Source organism: Suricata suricatta, chromosome 17 (assembly GCF_006229205.1).
Source record: "Suricata suricatta isolate VVHF042 chromosome 17, meerkat_22Aug2017_6uvM2_HiC, whole genome shotgun sequence".
Classification (NCBI taxonomy): domain Eukaryota; kingdom Metazoa; phylum Chordata; class Mammalia; order Carnivora; family Herpestidae; genus Suricata; species Suricata suricatta.
In genome coordinates, this window is record NC_043716.1 from 39,285,669 (window position 1) to 39,302,350 (window position 16,682).

The window sequence follows — 16,682 nt, forward strand, 5'->3', positions numbered from 1 at the left end:
CAGGGCCAGGCTGCGGCCAAGGTAGGGAGGCGGGGTGGGGTTAGGGGGGAGGGGTGACCGGGTCCTTGGCTTGGGGAAGAGACTTGTCCTGGTGTGCACACACCCATCCCTGTGCAGCCTAGAGGGTCAGCGGCTTGGGAGAAAACCAGACCTTTCCATGGACCTCTGTACTGTCGGCCTGGGGCTACTCCGGACGAACAGGAGGGGGTGGCGCTACCTTATCTGGGGCGTGCAGGCGGGTGCTAACCTTTCCTTAGCCACCCCCGTCCCCCACGCTTCTAGAGCCGGAGGGCGGCTGTCACGTTTCCCCTCCCTCCCCCAGCATCGTGCCTCCCCCAGCCACCCCCGCCCCCAGACTGGTTTGCTCACTTGTAGTGCGGGAGGACACACGGCCGCCTCGCACCCGGTCCGCTTCGGAATGAGCCTCCGGGCGGTGCACCGGGAGGCGAGGGAGAGGAGGGCTGCGGCCGGAGGCGGGGCGGCCGAGGTGAGGAGCAGCGCACCCGGCTCGGCGCGGCTGGCTGCTCCAAGGGGGCCGCCCTGGGGGGGGCGGGTCCGGGGGCGGGGCTGCAGGACGGTCAGCCCGGACTGGGGCCCCAGGAGCTCAGCCGGAACGCTGCGCACCCAGCCAGTCCGCCTGTCAGACCGTCTCCTCTCCAGCCGCCCGGCTTACTGCCTTGCGGCGCCGGCCCTTCCTCATGCTGGCACCCCCGGCCTCCGAGACTGCGGTCTCCATGTCCCAGGCGGAGGCCGATCTGGCCCTTCGGCCCCCGCCGCCTCTCGCTGCCGCGGGGCCGCCCCGCCTCGGGCCCCCTCCTCGCCGGGCGCGCCGCTTCTCCGGGAAGGCTGAGCCCCGGCCGCGCTCTTCCCGTCTCAGCCGCCGCAGCTCAGTCGACCTGGGGCTGCTGAGCTCTTGGTCCCAGCCAGTCTCACCCGCCCCGGAGCCCCCTGAGCCTCCGGATTCCGCCGGTCCCGGCCCCGCGAAGAGCCCACCGCCTAGCTGCCCAGAACCCCCCGAGGGCACGTGGACCGGGGGAGCCCCCCCGAAGGCTGCAGACTCCGTGCGTACAGAGCTAGCAGTCTCCGCAGGAGGCCCGGGGGCCCGGGAACCGCCGAGGGTCCCCGAAGCCATGGCTCGCGAGCGGCAGCGGGAGCAGGAGGAAAAGGAGGATACGGAGACCCAGGCAGTGGCAACGTCCCCAGACGGCCGATACCTCAAGTTTGACATCGAGATTGGACGCGGCTCGTTCAAGACGGTGTATCGAGGGCTGGACACAGACACCACGGTGGAGGTGGCCTGGTGTGAGCTGCAGGTGCGGCTGGACACCCCCTCAGTGGCACCTCGGGATGGGACCCTTTGGAGGTCTTGGGATGAGAAACCTAGGGAACAGCAGCAGGGAGAGAGCTATTTTTCCCGTCGAATGTCTGGATACTCCTGCCCCACCTTGCTCTGATGATCAATGGATCTGGCTGATTCTGGGCTGCAGAAGGAGAAACTGAGGCAGAGGGTGTATGGAGGCTCCCCTATGGGTTGTGGACATTCTAACTTTAAAGTGTCTTTACTCAACCCTGAGAGGTGGAAGATAAGATGAGAAATCGGGGAGGGAGCCAGTTTGGATCTTAGGGGTAGGACCAATTTCCCTCTGTAGTTACTATCTCTTTCCCTTTCCACTTAGTCCTGAGACCCTCAGTATGACCCTGGTCCTCCTCCTCCCTCACCCTGGATATTTGCAGATTAGGAGGCTGGGATGATGGAAGCTAGGAGCTGGGGCAAGTGTGCTCCTCACTTCCAGAAGATCTAGAGTGGTGGTGGCAGGATGGGGCTCTCCCAGGTCCTTCTGGAACAGTCAGACTTCTAGACTTTGCCACAACTGGGGGAGGGGGAGACAGACAGCTCCAGCCCTGGCCTGAATCCAGTCCTGCTCCTCATCCCACTGTCTACCGGGCTCTCCCTTCCCAGACCCAAAGGCACTGAACCCAGCGGGCTTTAAGGGGGTGTTGGTGTGAAGAATCTTCTCATGGAGGGAAGAAACCAGTTAAGTCTGGGCCAGCAGCCGCTTTGGGCAAAGCCTGGGTAAGGGTCCTCCCCTCCAGCCCTGGCACTGGGCTCACCCCTTGCGCCTGCCAGTGGCACGCCCTAGGCTCTAGGCCAGGCTAGGAGAGGCAGCCAAACAAATGGGGTGGGGGGTGGGGGTAAGGGAGATGAGAGGGGGGCGGGACAGCCAGGGGCAGGGGGCGGTCTCCTGGCACCTGGTCCTGGATTTTTCTCTTTTTCTCTGTAACTCCCTTTGCAGCCCTCCTGCCTCCTGTCTGGATTTAGCAGTTTCCAGTTTCTGGGGCCAACCCTGTTGAGGGCCCCAATTCTCTGCCCGCTGTCAGCCTGCTGCCCGCCTGCTGCCTGCCCACTGCCAGCCCCTGGGGCGTCCCCTCCCGCCCCACGGCTGGCCAGGGAGACCACAAAGGCGCTATTGAGCTCAGGGCTCCTGGACCGGGCTGCATAAAGGCCCTTGTGTCCAGCAGGGGGTCCAGGAGCGGCCCCAGGCCCAGGATGGGCGTGTCCTCGCTGCAGCCCGAGGGGGCGGATCAGGGTATACAGCCCTTTGGGCGAGGGCTAATCTAGTCCCATTCGAGGGCTTCGACCCTCACCTCTTCCCTACCTCCTCCCTACATGCCCCTTCCTCCTCTCTGTGGGGGTCCTGGGCCTGATGTGATCTTGACCCCCCACCCATTCCCTACCCCCACAGACTCGGAAACTCTCTCGAACGGAGCGGCAGCGATTCTCTGAGGAAGTGGAGATGCTCAAGGGGCTGCAGCACCCCAACATCGTCCGCTTCTACGATTCGTGGAAGTCGGTGCTGAGGGGCCAGGTTTGCATCGTACTGGTCACCGAACTCATGACTTCCGGCACTCTCAAGACGTGAGCTTTGCGCCTGGTGGTAGTGTTGGTTGGGTGGGGGGGAGCTGGTGGCGGGAGGTCCCCACTAATCTGGAACTTCTCCCAGGCTCCCCAAACTCCAGATTTAGGTCCAAAATCAGGTTCACGATCTCTTCCACCCCTACTGCATCCTGCCTTGGGGAGTGACAGTATCCGCCCAGCACTCCAGACAAAACTTGGGCGTCTCCCCAGATGCCTCCTTTATCTCCACTCTGTGCACCCACCTTCAAGGCCCTTCTTAAGATTCCCCACTCGGCTTTCTCTGTTCCATGTGCTGCCACCTCCCTGGTCTGGAGCCCTGCAGCAGTCCCCTAAAGGGCCTTCCCCGACTCTGCCCTCACCGTTCCCAGTAGTCCTATCTTCCCATAGTCTCGGCAGTCTCTCTCCATTCCTTAAAACCCCTTAAAGGTTTCCCACCACCCTCAGGATAAAGTCCACACTCTCTAAGCTACTCACAAAGTCCTTAGGATTTAGCCTCCTCTTGAGCCAAAAGTCCACACAAACTGGATTCCCAGCACCTCCTCCCACTCTGCCCTATCACTGTGCGCCTTGGAGCACAGTGTCCCCTCGGCCTGGAAAGTCTCCATCCCTTCCCCTTTTCACCCTTGAACCCCTACTCATCCTTCAAGACGCAACATAAAAGTTATTTCCTTTCTGAAGGCCTCCCCCACGCCCAGGACATTTAGTCATCCCTTCCTGCGCTCCCACAGCCCCTTGGCGCCGTGCTATCTGTGAATTTAAGCCCTTGACCCATTTTGTAATCTCGGGTCTCCCTACCACACCCCCCACTCAGTTTCTCTCTGGAGCGCACCGAGGACCTGTGCTAGAATAATGCTGGCAGAAGATGTGTACGTGGCGGTGCCGGTGGGACTAGGGAACTTCACAGTGGGGGTCCCCTTCACCCCCCCCTCGGGGACTGTATCCCCGCGGCGACCTGGCTCTGCGCCCCTCCCCCAGATACCTGAGGCGGTTCCGTGAGATGAAGCCAAGAGTTCTTCAGCGCTGGAGCCGCCAGATCCTTCGGGGGCTCCATTTCCTGCACACCCGGGTACCCCCCATTCTGCACCGGGATCTTAAGTGCGACAACGTCTTTATCACGGGCCCTTCAGGGTCGGTCAAGATCGGGGATCTGGGCCTGGCCACGCTCAAGCGCGCCTCCTTTGCCAAGAGCGTGATAGGTGTGTCCCTCCAGGAGGTCCTTGCTACTCCTCCCTCCCCCACGTTAGAAGAAACCCTGGGGGCCCACTCTCCCCAGCAGAGTCCTTTGAGTTGCATGGGGTTACAAGAGCATGGGGAACGTGGGGAGACTTACGGCATCCTCTCTGCCTGGCAGCCCTCCCACACACACGGTGGGGAAGTGTCCTTTACTGGCACTTCAGAACTCAGTGAGGTTGCTTTCCCTCCCCGCCCAACCCCCCTCCCTCCCACCTAGCCTATGGTACCCCCAAGAGGAGGGAGGAAGCCAGAGGGAGGCTCTGCAGCCTGATGCCTGCTGTGGATCCTACAGGGACCCCCGAGTTCATGGCCCCGGAGATGTACGAGGAAAAGTACGATGAGGCGGTGGACGTGTACGCCTTTGGCATGTGCATGCTGGAGATGGCTACCTCAGAGTACCCTTACTCCGAGTGCCAGAATGCCGCGCAAATCTACCGCAAGGTCACTTCGGTGAGACGGGGCCAGGAGCAAAGACCATTTCAGATTACCTCCCGTTTTCCTGCCCCTACCAGCCCACGTCAATGCCCTTTCCCTTAAAGAAAACAGTCTAGACACAAAGATGCTATGGTAAACATTGAGGATATTGGATGCACACATGCCCCCCTCCCACCACTAGCTGTTTAGAATAATGATGTGTGTAGCGCTCCCTAGAGTTTGCAAACGACTTCACATCTGATCTTTCACCCCCAGCGGTGAGCAAGGGCTCCTGGTTCTGCCCTGCGCTTTACAAATGGGAAAACTGGCGCCCCTGGTCAAGGTCATACTCTCAGTACTAGAGGGGGTGGGGCGGGGGTTGGGGTGGGATTTGAAATGTCCGTTAGCTGTCGAGGTGCCTTTCCGATTGCACGACTGCTGCCCCGGGCGGGGTGAGGGGCAAGCAGAAAGCAGGGACCCTAAGGCTCGGAGGCCTCATGCACCCCCTTTCCTCTAGGGCACAAAGCCGAACAGCTTCTATAAGGTGAAGATGCCCGAGGTGAAGGAGATCATTGAAGGCTGCATCCGCACGGATAAGAACGAGAGGTGGGGCGGAGGGGGGCAGGGTGGGGGTGGACTCGTGGGCCGGAGGAGGGAGGGGCGGCGGCAAGGCCAGGCTCACCGCAGCGCCACCCTCAGGTTCACTATCCAGGACCTTCTGGCTCACGCCTTCTTCCGAGAGGAGCGCGGTGTGCACGTGGAGCTGGCGGAGGAGGACGACGGTGAGAAGCCCGGCCTCAAGCTCTGGCTGCGCATGGAGGACGCGCGGCGCGGGGGGCGCCCGCGGGACAACCAGGCCATAGAGTTCCTGTTTCAGCTGGGCCGGGACGCGGCAGAGGAGGTGGCTCAGGAGATGGTGAGCGGAGGATAGACTGCCCTGCGGCGGGTCAGTCCCGCGCCGGGGTGGGGGTGGGGGTGGGGGTGGGGGTGGGGGTGGGGGCGGGGAGGCACCAGGGTGGTGGGAGGGGCACCCAACCTACTCCTCTCAAAGCGTCTCCCTAGCCCTTGCGCCTAAATACATCCAACGCGCGCTCCACGTGTGGGCTCATTGAACATTTCCTTTTCCAGAGCAAGCCCTTGGGTCCTCCAGCCTCCCTTGCTCTGCTTCCTGCTGCTCTGATTTTCCTGGAATGCTCTTCTCTCCATTTTATCTATTTATTTTTCTCTTTCCCACCCTCCACCTTGTTCCCCACCCCACCCCCACCCCTGTCTTCCTCTGTGCTCAGAACCAAGAATTTCAGGAAACCTGTCTCCTCTAGAGTCAAAAGTAAATGCTTCGTTCCAGGTCAGCAGGTCCTCCATTACAGGACCCACCACCTTTTGGTCTTATTTTATACCAGGATATACTCCTGTCTCTCTCCTCCACTGGACTATAAATTCCTTGAGGGCAGAGACTGTGTTCTATTGATTTTTCTATCTCTGACAGTGCTCCGCACATGGTTGGAGGTCATTAATAATCCCACATTTGTACACGGCTGAGAGCGCTTTCACATGCATTCGACTGTTGTTACCGACTCTGCCAGGAGTGACTTTATCCTGATGTATTGATGAGGAAGCGGAAGGGTCAGAAGGGTTGAACGTCTTGTCCAGGGTCCTGAGCAAGGAAGTGGCAGAGCTGGATTTAAACTCCGGCCATTCAGATCTTAAGGGAGATCACCCTGCCCCACCTCGCTTACATGTGCCGCAAAGCTGGAGATGAATAAGGAGTTGATGAACAGAAGCTGCCAGACCAGGAGAGGCATACAGGGGAGGGAGAAGATGCAGGCCTGGTTTAGGAAGGCCTGAGAAGGGAAAGGAGAGAGTGTGAGGTTCTTGATAGAAAAATGGCAGTTGAAAAAAAAAAAAAGAAAAAAGAAAAATGGCAGTTGAAAGTGTGGGGATCGTCTATGGTAGGTCTGGATCAGGAGCCTGAGAATGTGTTTTAAATGTAGCAGAACAGTCTCCTTAGCGCAGCTCAAACCTGACCTGGGAGAAAATCTTGATCCATTACTTACAGGGATTCTTTAAAAAACTAACTAATTAATTATTTTTGAGAGAAAGAGAGGAGAGAAGGAAGGAGAGAGAGGGAGAGAGCTCACACATGTTGGCATGCAAGTTAGGGGAGGGGCAGAAAGTAAGGGAGAGAGAGAATCCCAAGCAGGCTCCACACTGTCAGCACAGAGCCCGACATGGGGGCTTGAACTCACAAACCATGAGATCATGACCAGAGCTGAAATCAAGAGTCAGATGCTTAACTGACTGAGCCACCTAGGTGCCCCCCCTTTTTTATTTGAGAGAAGGAGGGAGCAGAGAAGGGGAAGAGAGAGAGGGAGAGAAAGAGAGAATCTTTAGCAGGCTCCACACTCAACATGAAGCCCCGTGTTGGGCTTGTTCCCACAACCCTGAGATCATGACCTGAGCTGAAATCAGGAGTCAGCTACTCAACCAGCTGAGCCACCCGGGTACCCCAAACAAGGATTCTTAATGATGACACACTACTGATATCTTTATTTGGGAGACTGTCCTATGCATTGTAGGGTATTGAGGAGAGTCCTTGGCATCTACTCACTAGCTGCCAATAGCACTGAGTTGTGACAACTCCAGGTGTCTCCAGATATTGTCAGATGTACCCCTTTTCCCCTTGAGGGCAATTGATCTACAAGATAACCATGAACTAGTCACAGCTTTACTTATCTCTAAAGTGGGACTTAAGACCTACCTCAGAAAGTTGTTGGGAGGATTTAATCATGACAATGTCAAGAGTTGCCAGTTAATGGACACAGTGGATAATCAATAAATATTAGTGTCCTTTCTCCAGGAGAGATATCCCGGAGGCCTCAAGAAGGTGTTCTGATGGGTCTTTGACTGGAGTCCTCACCTCAAACCCTGCTCCTGACCTTCTTAACTCCAGGTGGCCCTAGGTCTAGTCTGTGAAGCTGACTACCAACCAGTGGCCCGCGCAGTACGTGAACGAGTTGCTGCCATCCAGCGGAAGCGTGAGAAGCTGCGCAAAGCTAGGGAGTCGGAAGCCCTCCCCACCGCACCAGGACCCCCACCAGCAGCTGTCCCCAAGACTCCTGGTCCCCCCAGTGTCTTCCCCTCTGAGCCCGAGGAGCCAGAGGCAGACCAGCACCAGCCTTTCCTCTTCCGCCATGCCAGCTACTCATCTACCACCTGTAAGTCACCCCTGACCTTGGGATATGGTATGCGACGTAGGTCCCAGAACTCTTGGCCTCTGCCCCCGACCCAGAAGTCCAACCCAGTAGCACAGTCACTTACGCTGCCTTCCACAACTAGCCATGAAGCTCCTTCTGGGAAAGAACTCCCACAACTCCAGGCCCCTCCTTGCTTAGGCAGACCCCTGCTCTGCCACCACTCCCCTTTATTTCCCCTTTTTTGACCCCATCCCTCCCCCACCAGCGGATTGCGAGACTGATGGCTACCTCAGCTCCTCCGGCTTCCTGGATGCCTCAGACCCTGCCTTTCAGCCCCCTGGGGGGGTGCCATCCAGCCCCGCTGAGTCCCATCTCTGCCTGCCCTCGGTGAGAGGGGGTCACGTGGGGGGCTCCCAGCCATTCCAAGCCTGTGACCTATCTTTCTCCTTGTGAAACCCAACCCTATGACCTGGTCCCATGTCCCTGGAAATCTACCACTCTGTCCTCACCTTCCTTAATTCCTTCTGCCTAGTACCCCAACATCCTTGACACCATCTCCCTGGATCCCCACAATTATCGTCCTCTGACCTCAGGAACCCATTTCCTATTTCAGGCTTTTGCCCTATCCATTCCACGTTCTGGCCCTGGCAGTGACTTTTCCCCAGGAGACAGGTAGGTTCTGGTAGGAATTGGGGTGCTAGGTGAGACATATGGTGGGTCCCGGTGTCCCCTCTGAAACTCCTACCTCCTTTCCTTTTCCAGCTATGCCTCAGATGCAGCATCAGGCCTTAGTGATGTGGGAGAAGGGATGGGACGCATGAGGAGACCCCCAGGGAGAAATCTCCGGCGCAGACCCCGATCCCGGCTTCGGGTCACTAGTGTAAGGAAAGGGCATAGGAGATGGGGAATAACCTACGGGACCAGGAGGGGGGCGGGGGTGAGGGAGGTCAGCCAAAAAAGGGGAGAACAGTATGTGACTGGTACCGTAGAGGCAGCCAATCTGGTTTCTAATACCAGCCTTTGGCAGCAGAGTCTGCTTCTGTCCAGTTCCATTCTGGCCACCGTCACTTGGCTGGAGTGGGGCGGGGGCATGTGATGAGGACAGAGGGCCTGACCTCCTCCCCTCTGCTGACTTTGAATCTGAAGGTCTCAGACCAGAACGACAGGGTGGTTGAGTGCCAGCTACAGACGCACAACAGCAAGATGGTGACCTTCCGATTTGATCTGGACGGGGACAGCCCGGAAGAGATTGCAGCTGCCATGGTGAGGGGGGAGGGCAGGACAAGAATCTGCCTCCTGATGGCCCCCTGGTACTGAACTCCGCCTTCCTCCCACCCAACAGCCAGGGTTTTTAAAACATGATGACACAAAAGACCTCTGCCCTTGTTTGAGGGGCAATTTTTATTTACCCAGTGAGGTTTGGATCCTCGGCTAGAGCAATTTGAGATGAACATAGGGTACACACGTTATTGTGGTGAGGTACACGCTAGACACGTGATACTGTGGCCATGAGTAAAGGGTGGTCTGGGAACAGCAGAGGGAGGAGGCAGAACTTTCTCAAGGTCTTGACAGATGGTTTAAGAACGGCAGTGAAAACTGAGGAGGACAAGTCTGGAGGAAGCACAGCATAAGGACAGGTGTAGAAGAAGGGAGTGACGTGGAATATGGGGTGGGGGTGGGGGGCTTCATGAGGAGACCCCTGTCACTAGAACTAAGGATATCCTCTAGGAGACTTGTGGAAGCCAGATAGGGCATGTGGAGTAGGCCCAGATTATAGACAGTTTAAAGAGTTAGATAGAGTGTAACATGGTGGGAATAGGTTTTCAGAAGACCATTCTGCCTTGGGAAGTAGGAGAGGGTTGGGGGTAGGGAATCCAGTCGGCAGATGGATACAAGAAGCCACAAGTGGTCCAAGGAGAAAATGGATTATGGGGGAAGGAAGGAAGAAAAAGGGAGTATCTGAGGGTTGTTTCAGGAAAATAAGTTACTTTGTAATCCAGTTATTTATTCTATTTAAAAAAATTTTTTTTTAATTAAAAAAATTTTTTTAATGTTTTATTTATTTTTGAGACAGAGAGGGACAGAGCATGAGCGGGGAGGGTCAGGGAGAGAGGGAGACACAGAATCTGAAGCAGGCTCCAGGCTCTGAGCTGTCAACACAGAGCCCAACATGGGGCTCGAACCCACAAACATGAGATCGTGACCTGAGCTGAAGTCGGAGGCTTAACCGACTGAGCTACCCAGGTGCCCTTATTCTATTTTTTAAAGTTTATTTATTTTGAGAGAGAGGAAGAGAGCAAGTATGAGTGGGGGATGGGCAGAGAGAGAGGGAGAGAGAATCCCTAGAGGGCTCTGCACTGTCAGCACAGACCCAGTGTGGGGCTCCATCCCATGAACCATGAGATCATGACCTCAGCTGAGATCAAGAGTTGGCTGCTTAACCGACTGAGCCCCCCACCCCCACCCCGCTGGTCCTCCAGACATTTATTGATGTAACACAATGCAAATAGTAGATGCTCAGGAAATATTTGCAGGGTTGAAATGATAAGGAGTTAGGGAGAGAGGATATCATGGGTGACTCATAGCATGGAGAAGCTAGTAGGAGTAGGCCGTTAAAGGAGAGAGGAAGTTGGCAAAGGAAAGTGGGGGTTCTTAGGGGTTGTGATGAGCTTGAATGACTGAGGGGCAGGCCGGACCCTCCCTGGGAGCAGGATATGGTCAGGCAGGGCTGGAGGCAGGAGTGGATAAAGGAGTTGTCAGCATGGAAGGGAGAGTGATGGGAGATGGGCTTGCAAAGGCAGAGGCAGAGGGGGTCTGAGCGTGGGTCTCAGTGGAGAGCCCCATTTCTGGGATGGGTGCAATAGGTCATCGAAGGACACAGAGATGGAGCCTGAGAGGTAGGAGGAGCCCCGGAAAAATGTTAGGGAAAACTGAGGGAAAAGCGAGTGTCAAGGAGGTGACGTAGGGTGAAGCCTGAGGCAAGGCCACGCTGGCTTCTGTCAAGAGGAGGTCTTCATGGGAGACCAGTATCTGTGGAGTGGGGGGAAATGGGTGCCAGCCTCTGTGGTGAAGGAGCGAGGGGAATGAGAGAAGCATCGGGCTTCAGGAACTCTCTTTAAAGCTTCTCTTCCATCATGTCACTCACCCTGTATCCATGACAAAGACAAAATATCACTCGGCGCACAGGCTTATCATCTTCCATCAAGCCACTTGTCCCTTCAAGAATCTGGTGTCTGAATGGTCCCCTGAAGAGGCTGGGTGACTTTCCGCTTCTGCCTCCATCTGCTCAGGGGTCTCTTGCCTTGAAAGTCTTCTCTACTAGGCTTTCAAGCACACTCAGATCCCACACAGCCAAAGCGACCCCTCTCCCTGACCGTAGGGTCCACTGTGGTCCCTGCCAGGCCACCCTCCATGCCTCTGCAGCAGACTTGGGTCTGCTCTTCTTGCTGTTAGTCCCTACATTTCTTTTAAAGTTTATTTAGCAAAAGAGAGAGAGAGAGAGAGAGAGAGAGAGAGAGAATTCCAAACAGGCTCCACACTGCCAGTGCAGAGCCTGATACAGGGCTTGAACTCACGAAACTGTGAGTCTATGACCTGAATCAAAACCAAGAGTTGGATGCTTAATTGAGCCACCCAGGTGCCCCATTGCTTCTACATTGTTAATGGCTACCTGTGGTTACAGAGTAAGGTCCAAATTCTGGAGCATGGCCTTTATTGTTTAAGTTCTTTTTTTTTCAAATGTTTATTCTTGAGAGAGAGAGAGAGAGAGAGACAGGCAGAGCATGAATGGGGGAGGGGCAGAGGGCGAGAGGGAAACAGAATCTGAAGCAGGCTCCAGGCTCTGATCTGTCCGCACAGAGCCTGATATGGGGCTTGAACTCACACACTGAGGAGATCATGACCTGAGTTGAAGTCAGTCACTTAACTGACTGAGCCACCTAGGCACCCCTGGAGCATGGGCTTCAAAATTCACAGCACTCCCAGTTCTGCTCTGGTCTTCACTGTTTTGTGAATGTGCTGTGTCCTTTCATGCCTCAGAGCTGGTATTCATGCCCTTCTCTTCCCGACAAACAGCATGAACAGAGGAAAGGGTGGGCATTCACTTAAGACCCAAGTTCAAAATGCAGCTCTGGGATTTACTGATGTGGTCAATTGGGGCAAATTTCTGAAGCTCCCTGAACCTCAGTTGCTCATCAGTAAAATGCAGATGATAATACTCATTTCACAAAGATGTTCTGATATAATATATAATTTATGAGAAGTGAGATCGTCTGTATGGGAAATGAAATTATATGAGAAATGTCCACACATGGTAAGCCCTCAATGAGGGGTTGCTTTCTCCCTCCTCCTTCAGGGCTCAGCTCTGTGTGGCCACCCTGGCTTCCCTTATTCCCCCTGCGTGGCATGAGCTGCTCTCTCTTTGGAATGGCATTTTTTAAAAATTGTGGTAAAAAACACAGACCATAAAATTTACCATGTTAATCATTTTTAAGTATATTTAAGTATTAGGGTTAAGGGCTCAGAGATCTCTGGAACCTCTTCATCTTGCCCACTGGACAACTCTCTCTTTCTGCTGGGATAGCATTTGATCTATACCTTGATCGCAATGCCTTTCCTACCATGGGCTGACTTGCAGTACACTGAGTTGTGTAGCGATGTGTCTCTTCCACTAGATTTTGGGCTTCTTCAGGACTAGGACTTCGTTTCATGCTTTTCTGTATTCCTTCTCTAGAACAATGTACCTGTACCTACAATGCCTGGCACATAGTATGTGCTCCAGTGTTTGTGAAATTGAGTGTTACATTTACCATTCAATGCCTTGTTCTCACTTAATGGTGTGTGTGTGTGAGAGAGCGAGCCTGTGTGGCTTATGACCCCTATGAGAGCAGGTGTTATGCTTTTGGAAGCATATGATGCAACCGTGGGAAGAACTCAGGCTCTGGCTTTAGACAAGTCTGGGTACAAATCCTATGATTTTAGGCAGACTAAGCTTAATCTTTTTGAGCATTGGTTATCTTAACTCTAAAATGGGGTGATTGGGGCACCTGATTGGCTCAGTTGGTAGAGCATGCAACTTGTGATCTTGGGGTTTTGAGTTCGAGCCCCGTATTGGGTATAGAGATTACTTAAAATTAAATCTTAAAAAAATCAATAAAATAAAATGGGTTAACACAGACCAGAGAGCGCTGTGGTTGGTGTTAGATGAGCTAAGACATGTAAAGTCTCTGGCTATGATGCATCCTAAGGATGTTAGCTTCTGTCCTCTAAGCTGTATTTCTCCTTGCACTGCACGGTGCCTGGTGTATAGTAGATACTTACTGAATACTTGTTTTGGGTGGGTGGTTAGCAGAGCAGTGGGGTGAGGGTTGGTTTTTAAAGATCGGTGCAGGGGAGATGGATGAGTGAGATAACTGAGCCCCCCCCTCCCCTTCCTGCTGACCCGTGCCAGGTGTATAATGAGTTCATTCTGCCCTCGGAGCGCGCCGGATTCCTGAGCCGGATTCGGGAGATTATCCAGCGAGTGGAGACCCTGTTGAAGAGAGATACTGGCCCTGCGGAGGCTGCTGAGGACCCCCTGGGGCCCCAGGTCAGACCCCTTGGCTCACCTTCGGGGGGAACAGACTCTGCTCCAGCCTCTGCTACTCTCTGCCAACACCAGCCCCCGTGGCTCTAACTCCTTCATCTCTGGGACCCTAACACAAAGGCTCTTACCCCATTTGAGACTCTGATGAAAGCCATAGGCCCTTGTTCTAGAAAAATGTGTTCAATGGATACTTTTCTTTTTAACTCATTATTCTGATAGAATTTCAGACTTACAGAGCGAAGTTGTAAGAATTGTACAAAGAACTCCTAGATACCCTTTGCCCAGATTTGCCAACTATTACTGTTTTGTCACATTAGCTTTATCATTCTCTTCCTCCCTTCCCTCTCCACGTGTATGTGCACATATTATTTTGTTTCTGAACCATTTGGGAGTAAATTGCAGACATCATACTCCTTTACCTGCAAATATTTTAGCACATACACTTTGAGTGCCTTGAAACTCCTCCCTCGGCTCCTAGAAGTTTATTGGCCCCAGCTTAAGCCCTGTCTGAACTATCATCTAAGACTCAGCTCTTCCCCACGGTGACATCGGCCCCTTCCTCTCCCTCAGGTGGAGCCAGCACCATTGCCTGACCTCTCCGGCCCCCTCCCAGACCTTTCCTGTGGTACGTACTGTGTTCTGTCCCTGCTCATCACAACCCTAGCCGTCGCTCCTGGGAAGGGCTTAGGGAATGGGAGACTGGAAACTCAACACTCCTCTTTCCAGCAGACCTCCAGAGCAGTCCGTCCCTGGAGCAGAGTTGCTGGGCAGCCTTCTCCACATCCCCATCTTCTCCTGGAACCCCCTTGTCTCCTGAAAACCCACTTTCCCCCGGGACCCCTGTCTCCCCAAGTCCCATTTTCCCCATCACTTCTCCCCCATGTTGCCCCAGCCCTGCCCCATTCTCCCAAGTCTCTTCAAATCTCTCTCCACAACCCCCCAGCTCCCCACTGGCATTCTCCCCCAGTGCCGCCCAGTTCTCCGGCCCTGCCTCTCAGTCTCCCCCGAGTTGCCTGCTCCCTTCTCCTCCGGCCTTCTCTCCCAGTTGTTCTCAGGTCACCCCTACTCCTCCTTCCTTCCCCCCCTGCCCCTCCACGTCTGCCCTTCCTTCCACTACAGCAGCCCCACTCCTCTCTCTGGCTAGTGCCTTCTCGCTGGCTGTGATGACCGTGGCCCAGTCCCTGCTGTCTCCCTCACCTGGGCTCCCGTCGCTGTCTCCGCCAGCCCCTCCTGCTCCCCTCCCTAGCCTGCCCCTGCCCCCAGCCCCTCCCCCTGCTCCTTGTGGCCAGGATAGGCCTTCACCCCCAACAGCTGAGACCGAGAGTGAGGTGAGTAGGAAACCAAGAGGGATGGTTAGGGGAGCTGCATTCTGGATCGTTTCTCTCCTCATGGACCCACACTTTGTAGGTCCCACCACATCCTGCTCGGCCACTCCTGGGTGATGCCAGGCTAGCGCCCATCTCTGAAGGTGAGGCCTCTGACCTCTGACTTTCCGCTGCCACCTCCCACTTCGTATCCTGCCACCAGTTTCTCTCCCTCCTTTTGTGACTCTTTCCTGGTCTCTCCACAGAGGGAAAGCCGCAGCTTGTGGGGCGTTTCCAAGTGACTTCATCCAAGGAACCAGCTGAACCTCTATCCATGCAACCAACATTCCCAACTCTCTCCAGTTCCCTGAAGCCTCCAACCCCTCAGCTGACCTCAGAGAGCTCAGACACAGAGGACAGTGCCAGAGGCGGGCCAGAAGCCAGGGAGGCTCTGGCCGAGAGTGACCGTGCAGCTGAAGGCCTAGTGGCTGGAGCTGAGGAGGAAGGGGATGATGGGAAGGAACCCCGAGTGGGTTCCCCACCCCAGAGCCATCCCAGTCCAGTGTGGATGAACTACTCATACAGCAGCCTGTGTCTGAGCAGTGAGGAGTCAGAGAGCAGTGGGGAGGATGAGGAATTCTGGGCTCAGCTGCAGAGTCTTCGGCAGAAGTGAGTCTGGGGAGGAAGGGTAAGAGGTGGACTTGGGAGAGTAAAGCACGTGGCTAGCCCTCATGGTCCTGGTGCATCCTCAGGCACTTGTCAGAGGTGGAGGCACTACAGACACTACAGAAAAAGGAAATTGAGGACTTGTACAGCCGGCTTGGGAAGCAGCCCCCGCCGGGTATCGTGGCCCCAGCTGCTATGCTGTCCAGCCGCCAGCGCCGCCTCTCCAAGGGCAGCTTCCCCACCTCCCGCCGCAACAGCCTGCAGCGCTCCGAGCCCCCCGGCCCTGGTGAGACTGCAGTGGCCATGCTCCCTTCTTTCCCAGGTCCCCTTCCCTGCTGATCTGGCTTTCTTCCAGGCCCTGTGGGTCTGCCCCTTGGTTTGGGGACACTAGCTCCCCTCTCCCTATAGCCCCTTCCTTCACTCAGTGCTCTCCCTCCCCATCCTGCACCCAGGCATCATGCGAAGGAACTCCCTGAGTGGCAGCAGCACCAGCTCCCAGGAGCAGCGGGCAAGCAAGGGGGTGACATTCGCCGGGGATGTTGGCAGGATGGTGAGGGCGGGCCCAAGGGAGGGCGAGCCCAGGGAATGGTAACTGGCTGCAGCTTCGCCCTTCTCCTGTCCTGGAAGTTTCTTCAGTGCTCTTTCTTTTCCCTCCAGTGACTTCAGAACAGAAGCCATGTGTCTCTCCCACAGCAGGGCCCATGATGGAGCTCGTGCTCTCAGAATCTACCGACCAACACAACTCCGCAAGAAGACCCCAGTACTGAGGAAGTAGAAGGCCAAAGGGGCATGGAGAGTGCTGCTCCATTAGAGGGAAGAGCCAAACACATGGGAACGACTTACTGTGTTGGTGTCAGTTCTGCAGCCTACCATCCTCATTCCTCCACCTCCCAGCCAAGGGTCAACCACTAAGCAATCCCACTCAAGCCCTGATGCTTCTAGAGGGCACACTCCCAGCTGAACAGGTGTAGGAGTGTATTCACACAGAATTAGCAGCAGCCAATAAAAATGCTGGAAACTAGTAATCTATGAGTCGGTATCTGTTGTGCCTTAAGAACTGGGGGTAAAGCCTCGTGGGGTAAGGCAGGGGAAAATATAGAAGGGACTTGCCTCATGATGGGGAGCAAGGCTAGAAGCTGCCCAGCTTTCTGGCTTCCTGCCACCAGTTCAGGAGGAAACTGTAAGGTCAACTAATGATGCACTTGACCAAGCTGAGATCTCATCCAGACCCCACCTTAGGCCTACAGAGCAAGGTCCAAGTGGAAATTAAAAGAATTTTAATTCCCACATCTTTCATCTATGCCTCTCTCAGAATGGGTAAAGGCAGAAAAGTTGGAGTAGGGGTGTGTTGTTTTTAAGGGTAGAGGACA

The 16,682-nt window shown here is 55.2% G+C and overlaps 1 protein-coding gene across 11 annotated transcripts; it reads left to right on the top strand.

Moving 5' to 3' along the window:
• Positions 1-607: 607 nt before the first annotated feature.
• WNK4 (WNK lysine deficient protein kinase 4) lies at positions 608-16,337 on the top strand. 11 transcript variants are annotated; one of them, XM_029926872.1, is made up of 19 exons: positions 608-1,313; positions 2,745-2,917; positions 3,893-4,113; positions 4,443-4,600; positions 5,082-5,170; positions 5,264-5,480; positions 7,515-7,779; positions 8,024-8,145; positions 8,372-8,430; positions 8,521-8,638; positions 8,905-9,021; positions 13,208-13,345; positions 13,913-13,967; positions 14,069-14,670; positions 14,750-14,810; positions 14,913-15,315; positions 15,399-15,598; positions 15,765-15,862; positions 16,009-16,337. In XM_029926872.1, the coding sequence occupies exons 1-19, from the start codon at positions 699-701 to the stop codon at positions 16,015-16,017; spliced, it is 3,720 nt and encodes a 1,239-aa protein (XP_029782732.1). In that variant the 5' UTR covers positions 608-698; the 3' UTR covers positions 16,018-16,337. The 11 variants fall into 11 exon arrangements, with proteins under 11 accessions (XP_029782732.1, XP_029782736.1, XP_029782737.1 ...); XM_029926876.1 differs by having other exon boundaries at positions 15,765-15,820; XM_029926877.1 differs by having other exon boundaries at positions 15,765-15,820; positions 15,970-16,050.
• Positions 16,338-16,682: the final 345 nt, after the last annotated feature.